The 12842-nt window shown below is 38.5% G+C and overlaps 1 protein-coding gene across 3 annotated transcripts in view; it reads right to left on the bottom strand.

The window, feature by feature from the left end:
* The window catches only part of DCLK2 (doublecortin like kinase 2), a 144419-nt gene that overhangs the window by 69101 nt on the left and 62476 nt on the right, over nucleotides 1–12842 (bottom strand). For 2 of the 3 annotated variants that reach the window (XM_084626843.1, XM_084626841.1), the window contains 3 exons: nucleotides 5331–5433; nucleotides 2235–2339; nucleotides 636–686 (listed from right to left, as the gene is read on the bottom strand). In XM_084626843.1, coding sequence (XP_084482969.1) covers nucleotides 636–686; nucleotides 2235–2339; nucleotides 5331–5433 — 259 coding nt within the window. The remainder of the gene's footprint in view (nucleotides 1–635; nucleotides 687–2234; nucleotides 2340–5330; nucleotides 5434–12842) is intronic. The other variant, XM_084626842.1, reaches the window with a different exon arrangement.

The raw sequence follows: 12842 nt of genomic DNA, 5'->3' as shown, positions 1-12842 counted from the left end.
TATATTTACGTGGGAAATGGAGGTAGTTGGTTTTTCTGGTTTTTTTAAGGACATGGTGTCCCATTTTTCCACATAAATACATTGCCAGATTGTAGATCTAGGACTTAGCCTTAAATAGCAGAGATCCAAGAAAAAAACTACATTTATTTCATTTGCTTCACAAAGAGTTGGAAAACATATAGGGCCTGACTTGTTCTGGTGTAAGTTAGAAGCAAATCAGTCCTACATTATTGTGAATTTAGCTACATTTTCAGTAATTCTCAGTGACTCAGCTCCAGCTAATCTTTTCTGGTGGTGTTGGTTAAAATTTCTCATTATCACACTCTCTAGAATGCCTATATACATTCATAGCTTATAAAGATGCTTCTCTATATGTAGTTAAATTATACCTTAATAAATCTAATTTTACTGCACTGTCTGTAGATGTCTGGCAGTTACAAACATCACTCACACTCTCGCTCTCTCGCCCACCCAAAGACCTACAGTAACAAGTAGGATAGATCCAACATGCTTTTGTTTTCCAGAGCATAAAATGTGTGTGGCAAACTGTAATACATTCATGGATATGGAGAGAAGGGTAAATGGAAAGGTAAGAGGCACAATGGTGAGATAAAGCCATAATAATAATGGCTCACCTGGGGATTTTGCTGTAGAAAAAGCACTGAAGTAGTGGCCACCCCTCTTTACTGCACTCATTCATTTGACACAAAGGAGAAAGACATTAAGGAGAGAAGTTATTCAGCATACACACAAAGGAAGAAGGGTAAATGCACAAGCAACAATCACCACCAAAAACTGAAAGGGAAAATATGATAAGTATAAGCATAAATACCAGACAATTTGGCGTAAAATCCTCAAATGACCTAAGCGATCGAAGTGCCCAAGTCCCAGTCATGATTTCAGAGCCCAGAGTCCCATGAAAAGACATTCAGTAGGACTGAGGCTCCTATGTCACTTTTGAAAATGAAACATTTGGCACCTCAATCACTTAAGCGCTTTTGAAATGTATACCCTTTGTTTTCATGTAAAGGTTTGAGCAGAATAAAGTTTTAGACTGAAAACTTTGGTTCAAGGCCTGTCTTCTTGGGTGTGTGGACATTGCTTAGCACATTCTGAGCTTTACTAGAATATAAATAAAACATAAAATGAAAATATTAGTACTAATCACTACATTTTGAACTAAATTAATTGAAGAGTTACACCCCATACAATTTCAATGAAGTTAACAGGCTTACATGACCTATGTGTATATCAGTTATGAAATCAGCCTTTTGTGTACGGCCCTTTCTTATGATTACAGTTGTTCTCTGAAACTAAAAAATATCCTACTTTTACTTGTGACACAAAAGACACAAAATGACAATGAAAATCACTCTATCAAGGCAGTAAATATTGATTTGAAAATAATAAAACATGATCATATTCTGGTTTTGATACGCATAGAGGAGCTGCACATATAGCCACAATCAGAACATGGCATCATATATTTTTATATTCAATGGCTCAATGTCAGTGTCGCTTTTCCCCAGTGGAGAGAAAAAACATTTGAGTTTTGCTGTATTTTGGGGTGGAGGTGAGGGAAAACCACAATAACTTGTGAGGTAAAAAGCAAAAGCAAAAATTTTCCCATTTTTCTCATTTTCAAGTAAAATGACCCAATGCTTGGAAATGTGCAATTCAGTCAGACTAGCAGCAGGTGAAGAGACAATTTGGACATTACTATAAAATGACAGGAAGTATGAGAAGAAAACATGTTTATGTAATTTCACAGGGCAATATACAACAGCTCAAAGAAGCAAACTGCTATATTTTGACAGTGTTCAACATATGAAAGGGGAAAACCCTAAATTCGAACCACAGAAAGGTTTATTTTTAGTGTAATGAATGAGGATTTAACCAGATGATCCCATTTCAGTAAACAGGAGTCTTCAGCAAATCCAACCCCATGCTGAAGTTTATCCTTAAAATGTACAATTAGCACAAACCACTGTAAACATTCACAAATTCAAACCTTTTTGGCTTGTAATGAAAAAGAATCTCTTTTCTTTGCAGGGTTCAGAATAAATGCATTTCATGCCATCAATTGGCATATAAAATCTGTGTGGCATAACTTGGCATTTTAGGTTCTAATTCATGAAATACATGACATTTGCACTTCATAAAAAGATGGCAATCTTTTCAGTCCATTCAACAAATTATGCTCTGACTATTCAGCTATTTCCTTATAATTGTACCTGAAGCAGGTGACTTGCTTCGACGTGAGGGTCCTGGGCTTTTGGATCCAGATTGCCTTGGTGTACCAGGTGAACGGGAATAAGATGACTTCATAACACGACATTCTGGAAGGAAACAGATTGAGTTTGGAAAATATTAAAGTATACAGATTCAATTCTAAATCAGACCACCTACGGCAGCTGTTTATTGCTCAGGAAACAAACTCTGACATTTTCCAACATTTCTGCCAAATTAAATAAAACTAATTTATAGAAGAATCCAAAAAACTTTAACCCACATACTATATAAATTCTGTTTTGAGCTGGCCAAATACTGAAATATTCTGAATGCAGTACTTCTCCGTGCCTTGAAGTTGGATTCATAGTACAATTCAAATTTGTATCTAGACATATATGAGACAGTGAAATGGATGAAGTGGTACGGGGGTTCTTCTGACGCCTCACCAACCTCTGTAGTTGTAATGACAGTTATATATAATGCAGCATCAGACATGCTGGAGCACATGCTGACACACTGGAAATCTTGTTAACTGGATGGAAACCTGCACCTTCTGCCTCTTCAAGCCAATTTCATTTTAGCCTAACTCTAAGGCAGTTGGGTTATTTTTGCCAGAAGTGCAGTGCCATTCCTACCAATTTTCAGAGGAAGTGAGAAATGCCTGCGGGCATCAAAGGGCAGAGCCAATAAAGTTATCTTCTCCCACCCACCTCACATACATCTATTAATAAAAGGGAAGCCAAAGACGAAAGCAACCAATAGTCACACACATTGCCATCTTGGGAAGTTTTTCATTCTTGCAGTTAACACCCATTACTAAACTTTCATCATCTCTCCCAATTAGACCAGTTTTCCTCCCCATTTCCCACCAATGCCATCAATTCAATCCAACCCACCAACAAATGAATTCACACATGCCACTGGATCAATTTATAAAAATCAAATACAAAATGATTCAAATCCCCACAAAACAAATTCAACCCTGCTTATGCCAAACAACCCTCCTCCCATATTACCAAATCAATTCAAACCTTCCTTCTCTTTTCATTTCTCTGTGCCCCCATTTTACCATCCTCAGGCTATTCTGTCCCCTGATACATTACTACTTCTCTCCAAACCAATTAAGATTGTCCCCTCCCACCTAATTCACATGGCCTCTCCATGGCTTCAGCTGCTTCCCTTTACATGCTCCAGGCAAGGGTGGCAGGGCTTAGACTAGGATCCCTATACTCTTTCCACCACTTGCTTCGAGGGAGACACAGCCATTTAGTTCTCACACCAGACCACCTAACGTCCAGCTTTTGGGTCTATTCTCAGACTCCTGCCTCCCCTGCTGAGTCTTCAGCATTTGACCAGCTACCAAGGGTGGATAGGATTAGTGACTGCCCCTCCACCCAGCCAGACAATTAAGTTCTATTGCTGACCTTGAGCTACCCTTCTCTTCCACTGAAACCCCCAGAGCTACTGCAGCTTCTAAGCGAAGAGCCCAACCCAGATAGCCTGGGTGTGAGGTACTGGGAAGAGGGAGAACTGATGGACTGGGGCTGGAAGGTAAACTATGGCCTTGTCTAGACTATGATTTGGAAGATATTAGCTAACACGTCAGCTCTCCTCTCAGGCCTGTGTGAGGTTAAAGCTTCAAGCTCAACCTGTTCAATCCACATTAAAGGCATGCTGCCTTGTCTACCCTAGGCTAAATACTTTCCAAATCCAAGCCCAGACAAGTCCTAATGGATTCAGGGGAGAGGGACCAACGGAAATCAAGGAGAGATAGAATTAATGCGTTCGATGAAAATGAGATAACTAAAATAAGACTAATAGTTGGGGGTGAGGAAACCACTTTTAGATCTCAACACTGTATTCAGGCTTTTTGCATTACCAGTGCAGGCCTGTCAGTCTTACATAGGCCTGAGAGCAGACCTGATGGGAAAGGCCACCAGGACTAGAGTTGGTTGCAATTTTTCCTTACAACAATAAAATTTTCATTTTTGTCAAAAATAATTCAGGTGTTTATAGAAAAAAAATTGAGAGAGAGGAAAAAAGTTCCCTCCTCCCCCTTATCCCCACAGCCTGAATGATCTGTGGGCATTTCATAAGGAGACCAATGCCAAGCATCCTCTCTTCACAAGTATTTTCATTCAAGGGAGGATAATTTGGTTCAGTAGCTGAACCAGTGTCAATACACTGGACGAACCAAGGAGGCAGATCACTCACAATAAGGAGAATAAATAATTAGAAACTAAACTTTGTCAACCTAACACTGGATCTGGCTACAGTACTCTCCTAGATTCTGATCACCGCATTTCCTTGGAATATTTCTAATATTAAAGATGCATAATGAGATGTGCTGGTGAGAGAAACTGTGCAATAAATATTGTAAATCTGTCTCAAATTTCATCATAAATAATTTCACATTACTTGAGATTCCAAATTGAATAATCTTTACAGAAATTCTAAAACTCCCTTTGAATTTACATTATAGAGTTTCTCTCTTTATTGGAAAACAACTTTTAGCAGCTAATACAGAGCCATGATATAAATATCTACTGAGGTAAAGAAAGCATGCGTGCACAAGCTCATTCTTCTTTATGAGTTTTACAACAAAATAATAAATCAGTTCTGTTCATATAAACTGACTAAGCAGCATGTCTTTAATAGACGTTTGGAATGAATGGGATGATTCTTGTAGGTCTGCAAACAGCAGCTACATATGTGATTTTTGAAAAAACTCAAAACAAGATAATGGGGACCAAGTTAGAACCCATCAAAGTCAGTGGAAATATTGTTATTGACTTCAGTGATCAGGCCCTTGGAGCAGATTAAAAGCACCTTTTTCAAAGTTCACTGCCGTTCACTATATTCTTTTAAGTACAAGGTCCATTGCCCATGAAAAATAAACCAGATTTACAAAACACACTGAGAAATGGACTGGAGCTAAACTATTGTTTGGAAAATTATTTTATTAAAGAAACATGTTTGGTTGGAAAAATTATTTCAATAAGTTTCTCCAAAAAACACAGGAAGGGGATCAGGAAGGGGAAAAAAGGGTGGAGTTCAGGGAGAATTGAACATTTCAATAGTTTAAATTAGTGTCTTACCACTATGATCCAGTACAAAGTCATCTTGAGCATAACGATATTTCTCAGGTCCGCATGCAATGAAAACATCATCATCTTCAAAAAAGTCCTGCAAGCAGGTAACCTAAAAGCCAAAATAAGTAAGAATGTGTGCAAAATATTTCCAAGATGAAATCAATAGCTAGACAGTAGCTAGAAACCCAACAGATTTGTGCTTTCTTTTCACAGTTCTGTGACTCCCTACAACACTGGGTATCATATGTTTTTTTCACAATGACAGACGCTTACCAGTTTTCAAGTACTGTAGAGCAATGGTTTTCAACCAGGGGTATGTGTCCCCTTGGGGGTACACAGAGGTCTTTCAGGAGGTACATCAACTCATCCAGATATTTGCCTAGTTTTACAATAGGCTACATAAAAAGTCAGTACAAACTAAAATTTCATACAGACAAAATGAGAAAGTAAGCAATTTTTCAGTAATAGTGTGCTTTGACACTTTTGTATTTTTATGTCTGATTTTGTAAGCAAGTAGTTTTTAAGTGAGTTGAAATTTGGGTGTACACAAGACAAATCCAACTCCTGAAAGGGGTTCAGTAGTCTGGAAAGGTTGAGAACTGCTGCTGTAAAGTCATCCTTAAAGTAAACACGCCATAAAACTTCAATGTCAAAAATGTAAAATACTACACAATTTTTAAATAAGTAGTCTTCACTGACACTAGCATACATATCATCATTTATAATTGGGTGTAAATATTTATGGCTTTGACAGAAATGACTAAGACATTACTGAAGTGTCAAAGTTGACATTTATATTAAAATTTCCAAATTAATTCTTTATGGGAAAATCCTTCTTCCAAAATTACTCATATTACTCCCATTATAAGCAAAGTACCCCTACATTTCTGCTTGTTTTCAAAGGAGCATTTTAATAATATAAAAGATTATTAAAGTATGTTTTTACCAAATAGTTATAACAAATTAAAAATTGTTTCCTTTTTACTAAAATCTATTCACTAGTACAATAATATGCAAATCATAAATACAAGTTAGACTGAGTGATGCTTTGTACTAAAAAAAAAAAACTTTAAAAAAATTCAAATATCAGCAGTGTGATCTCTATGGATGCAAAGCACTAGAAGAACTAAGTGTTATAGACAGATATTGAGGGAGTTAACATTTCTTAGCAGTATTCATACTAAACACTTTATTCCTTGCTCAGATTTCAGATAAATAGCTATTTGTTAAACAATGCAATTTAGTATGAAAAATACCATACAAAAACAAAAACCGTTCTTTGTGTGGAAGGTATTGTACGAAATAAACTGTATTCCAAAACATTCGGTAGAGTACAATAATAGAGGTACAGCGTACAAATAAAAACTAATAGTATATGTGCCTGTAAAGTAAATATTGCCAAATCTTCAGCTATGGCCCATTGCATTGAAAATGGCAATATGTATCGAGGCAGTGCTCCTTTCAGATCCTGAGAAGCAGAGGGAAAGAAAAAGGACTTTGAGTGCAAGAAATACATGTGGACAAAGTAGGTACAGGACAACAGGCTCTTCTGCAGATTCAGGTGCCTTAGGTCTAATTCTGTTTCTATCAGAATCAAAATAAAGTTCCTGTTGATTTCAACGGGGGAAGGATCTAAACTATTATCTGTAGTGGGGAGCAACTCCATGTGAGAGTATTCTCTTTAGATAAACTTATAATCATTATATAGATGTGTGTCACTGGGACTTTAGAAGTTGCTACGGTGCATTTTAAATCCTGTCCTTTTACTCACATCCAGAATCCTAATGTCAGAGGTAAATAATCAGATCTAGTAACCAAGTAAAAATATAGGGAGAGATTTTCAGATGTGTTCAGCATTGGTCTGTCTTTGCTCCCACAGAAATCAATGGAATCACTGACTTAAATGGGAGTTGAGTTAGGCCTATCCTGAGCAACCTTAAGTATTACAGGGGGAGGCAGGGAGGAAAGCCTTTGAAACATATTTAAGAACAAACATTCATACGAAATGAAGTTTACATGGCTAGTATTTTTCTGTATTCCTTATGCTGTTATTAAAGCAACACTGTTTAAGAAGTTTCTCCCCATGCCCCTCACAGCTTTGCTTCACTCTGATCCCAAAGTCAAGACAAAGTCCTTGCATTAATTGCAACACAATCTATTAGCAGGGAAAGGGCTATGGTATTATGAATAAAAATATTAGGACTTCATTACACATTCAAAGATCAGGAGAGGATGGCTTGACAAAAAACAAGCTCTCTTTTAAAAAACAAACAACACAGAGGGAAATTCCAAGCAATGTTCATTTGCAAACACAGAAAGGAAAAGTGAGAAGAGCTCTGAAGAATAAGTCTCTCTTTAACATTACAAACCCTGCATCAGGTAGGAAAGCTGTAACCATTTAGCAAGACCAAAATAATTTTGTACTGGTAATAAAGAACTCAAAAACTACCGTTACTAAGGAATGGATTTTTTCCTTCTGGTCCAGCTGCCCAACAATAAAGTTTGCATATATTGGCCACTGTGATAATAGTAAATATTGGCTGATGTACAGGGAGGGTTTCTAGTGCCTGCAGTAGAAAGACACTCAGAATATCAATGAGTCAGCTGCCTGCAAGATCATTCAAACAAGGCATTCACAAACTGTGCAGTTGTCATGGCAGCTAAAACAGGGATAACAGCATGTTGCTCTTACAGTAAGAGATTCTCAGTACACTAAAACATGCTGTCGAGAACATTTGTTTGATTCTATTACAAAGCTCAGTTGTACAACACTCCCTCCACCAAATGACACAACCTATTTATCTTTCCTTTATCACCATGATAACAATCTAATCTAGTGTCGTTGACTGGAGACTATTTGACCGGTACTTAATACTGATGCTTTTAGTTTAAATGAAAAGGCAATGACACCTGGAATCACAATGACTGAAAATTTCAGAAAGTAGTTTTTTTAAGATGGTACTGATTTTCCTCTTCTTTCTTATCTTTTTAAATAAATACCTATGCCAAAAGGTAGAAGTTGCTTCTTTGCCCAGACTTTTGATACAAAATAAGTTTTTAAGAGACCACCATCTTTAACATAAATCCTTCCCATTGGGGGGAATCATTCCTCCATGGAAAAATATGGAAGGGTCTCTGGGTGAAACAGCAGTTGCAAGAAAACCCTTCAGAGTTTTCAGTTCTGGCCTGGGGGGAAAAGTTGCCCCTTCCCCACAACTGAACAGAAGTTTACACCCTAAACCTCACATCTTATAGGAATTTGCTACAGATACCACGCCACCCACACAGAGGCCCTATTCCTCCTCCCCTATTTTGAGTTCCTTCCTGGTATTGCAGTTCAGGCTGCATTAACTTTTCATTAAAAATTATCATTGGTGGCTAGAGGAACACCACATATCTTCCTGCCCCCACCCCAGGGGCCAGACTCCCCAAATCTGGATCCTGCACCCTGTGGATGGACTTCTGTGGGATTATGGGAAATGTGGGGGGGAGGGGGTTAGTGCCGCACAGACAAGACACTCTCCTTCCTTGTTTACAGTGGAAGATCTACATGAAAAGATCCTTCCTGTGCACAAATCAGAGGTTGGGGGATCCATTTTCTTATCTGGGAAGGAAGGATTAAAATGCTGTCATGGTTAATGCTGGTTAAACAGTATTAATTCCCTCATCTCTGAACGGATTAGGAATTAACAGCAACTGTGGCAGGATGCATGGCACCATAAATCAGCTACCATGCTGGTGGCAGGGTCATGCAGGAATCAGGTAGAGAGACTTCAGCTCCGTGTATTTGGTCAGGGAGCTATGCATCTTGAGCCAAAGTCTGAAGCAGATGCCTGGCCTACACAGGCACAGCATGCCTGCCTCTTCTATGGTGCCTCCAACCGTAGGTCACAGAAGGGACTGAAGCACTACAGCAATTTTGTTTCAATGTACACTGTTTATTTTTATTCACTGGTAGGTGCACAATCAAGTCACAATTACGAATATGGATACATAAACACAAGTATAGTAGATATTCATTCCGCTACACAGGTGAATATTATAATCCAACAGTGAGAGATTCAAAGTAACAACCTTCAATTATCTATTAGCACAGCGGTTCTCAAACTTCATTGCACCGTGACCCACTTCTGACAACAAAAATTACTGCATGACCCCAGAAGCAGGGACTGAAGCCTGAGCCCCAGCATCCAGGGCTTCAGCCCCAGGCAGGGGGCCTATAACCTAGCCCTGCTGCCCAGGGTTGAAACTCTTGGTCTTCGGGCCCCTGCAACTCTAAGCCAGCCCGGGCGACGCCATTAAAATAGGGCCATGACCCACTTTGGGGGTCCCAACCCACAGTTTGAGAACCACTGTATTAGCATATGGCTGAGACACATCTGGAATAATGACTCCTCCCCTCAACCCCACCCCCAATCAAAGGGGCTGGTCTAACCCTACCTTGTTTACAAAATTTAAAAAGAGTGAGAAGACCAACTATTTATTTAGCAAGAATTGAAAGTCTTATCACTTGTCCAGTCCAAACAATCAAATAGTGAGTTAAAGGCTAAATATTTAAAAATAAAAATTCTGGAATGATCCTGTTTTCCTGGAAAGTTGAGTTAATTTCTTTTCTGTCTACTTAGTTATTTTTATGGCCCTTGTCACCATAATATCCAAACTGCTCCCAAAAAAACAATACTAAAATAAACCCATGACCTGTAGAAGAAATTTTTGACTTTTCTAATACAAAGGAGTTTAAGTAGGTGATCTTGACTAAGAAGAGCTATTGAGGGAAAGGTAAGTCAAATAAATGGTTTGTGTTTAGTTTGAATGCTGCCAGGTCCAAAAGTCAAATATACAGTTTAATTTTTTTAATTATATCTCAACCATTTGCAGTTTTGAAAGAGATTCATCAACCTAGAGATTTTCTTAAAAGTTACTTTCCCCAGTTTCCTCAGCATGTAAAACTCATGCATTTACTATGCAGAAAATCCTTTGAATGAAATGTGTTGGTGGGTAGTCCAATATGAAAAGCATGTCAGCTATTCACATTATTTAAGCATCAAAATGTGGTCTGTGAAAGTGGTTTTGGCTCTGGAAAAATACTATGATTAGATTAGCTCATTTCATTTGTTAAATGCACACCTGTTACTTGGATAACAGTCTGGCTGTGGGAGCAAATGCCTGTTATGCAAACCTGGGTGTCAGTGAAAACCAGTGTTCAATTAAAAAAAATTTATTAACAACAGAAGGTCAGACAGTGTGCAGTCATTCAATTCAATGAAGATGGCATCAACAGAGCTGCACATAAGCAACTCGTAGCAATGCATGATGTGCTGGCAAACTGTGAAAACTCCCATGGGTTAAGTAATAATTCTTTCATTAACCCTGTTATATTGTCCAAGGAATAGCTCTTTCAAAAGTAATTAGTCATTTTGGGTGCCTAACTTGAGACACCTAAAAGAATAATCAACACTGTCTGAAAATCAGGCCCCCTTTTAAGATGTCTCAGATTGGCAGCCAAAAATTGGAGTTTTCAAATCACTAGTCACTTTTGAAAGTCTTGGCTGGCTGTTTTCTAGCTCAACACGCAAGGGCTCTATATGAGTATTCCGAATATACATTTCCATTATATAAAGTCTTGTATAAAAACCTTGTAGAAAGTCATCTTAGAAAGTTTCTCCAGCTGCTGCATGGTTGTGACAATAGCAGATGGCTCTCTTTTTGTGTCTACAGAAGCAAGTTTTTATAAAGTATTTTCTTGGTCATGCGTAAAACTGCACAGGAGCTAATTATCATAACCGATAATATTGAGGTGTGCACCACAAGGACTTAAAAAAACACTTTAAAGGTTTCAAGGATGGTCTACCTCACAGGTCGTGCTTAGGCTTAGGAAAATAAATGTTTAAAATGTGTTAGATAACATGTTTTAAATGCTAGTTTAGACAGCATTTAACTTCTTTTAAAACATTAGCTGTTGGGTCATGGTCACATTTTAACTAGTACATTTTAAAACCCTGTCTACGTGCTTAAATATAATCAATTTGCCTAGCCTAGACACTGCCCGTGCATGTCTGCCATCTTCCCTGAGGAGAATATGCCAGGAGGAAACAACTGTCTAGTGGTGCCTCTCTGACAATGGCACCAGACCTGTGCTACTGTACTGCCTCTATTCAAAATGTGCATTCCCACAAAGCAGAGTGGATTAGAGGCTGTGTGCTATAGACTGGACTTTTTAGCCTGTGGCTCATAATAGGTCAATATGGTGGTGTGAAGAAGCAAAAATATCCAGTGCTGGAAATCCTGTTAGAGTAAAAGTCAACACTTTTTTTTTTTTTAAATAAAAATATGCAGACTATCATTTCTTTCAGAGAGCCTTTTCACTTGTGTTATCACAGGTGTCCCTGAGCTAGGGATGTAACTGGTTAACCTTAATTATTAACCCAGCAGCCCCGTGAGGGCCGGAGGGACCCCAACCTCGGCCGCATCAGGCAGGCTGGCAGCCTGGAGCAGACCCCAGCGGCCAGTCGGAGCAACTTCCACCCCTGTTGGAGCTACCTTGGTTAGTGGTTAAACGGTTAAGCAATATAATTTTAATTGTTTAACTGGTTAACTTTTTAAACCAAGATTTACATCCCTACCCTGAGCAGGCTCAAAATAAATCAGTATTTCATCACTTCAAAGTGGAGGACACCTTTCAGATGACCACAAGAAAGGTATGATTATGGTCATCTTCAGTCTAGAGGAAAGCATGATCCAATAGCAGCACCCAGAGACTTAACTTTCTTAAAATATAACTGGCTTCAACTACAGCTAAACCAAACAAGCCTGTAAGATGCTCCAAAAGCCAACTAACCAAAAACTGACCTGTTTGCTGAACAGATCCCTGAGAGAACTAATTACAGTATGAGCTAGAAATTCTGAAAATTCTCAGGACATGAAATAGATAACACTATACAGAAAACTCCCTTTTAGCAGCAGTAATATATGCTATGCAGGATAAATAGAAATTGGAAACACTATTAATGGTAGTAATAATTTGCATTCTCATAATTTATGTAACTTATCCACCATTCTAAAGTTCTTCTAATCATTTTAGAGATGGAGAAACAAAAGCACAAAGTCAAGGAACTGGGCCAAAAACATCAGTTAGGCAGTGGCAGAGTCAGAAAAAGAATGCAGGTCTCCTGCATATCCGCTGCCTGCTCCAGCTTTCAGACTGACCCTACTGCCTCTCAAGTCATTTAATACATATACATAACACATGCTGCAGTGTGAAAAGAAAAGGAGTACTTGTGGCACCTTAGAGACTAACCAATTTATTTGAGCATAAGCTTTCGTGAGCTACAGCTCACCTCATCGGATGCACACTGTGGAAAGTGTAGAAGATCTTTTTATACACACAAAGCATGAAAAAATACCTCCCCCCACCCCACTCTCCTGCTGGTAATAGCTTATCTAAAGTGATCACTCCCGAGAGTGATCACTTTAGACAAGCTATTACCAGCAGGAGAGTGGGGTGTGGGGAGGTATTGT

The sequence above is a fragment of the Lepidochelys olivacea genome, assembly GCF_965140295.1.
Source record: "Lepidochelys olivacea isolate rLepOli2 genome assembly, chromosome: 4".
In the NCBI taxonomy this organism is placed as follows: Eukaryota; Metazoa; Chordata; order Testudines; family Cheloniidae; genus Lepidochelys; species Lepidochelys olivacea.
This window is presented reverse-complemented; position numbering and strand designations above follow the sequence as displayed.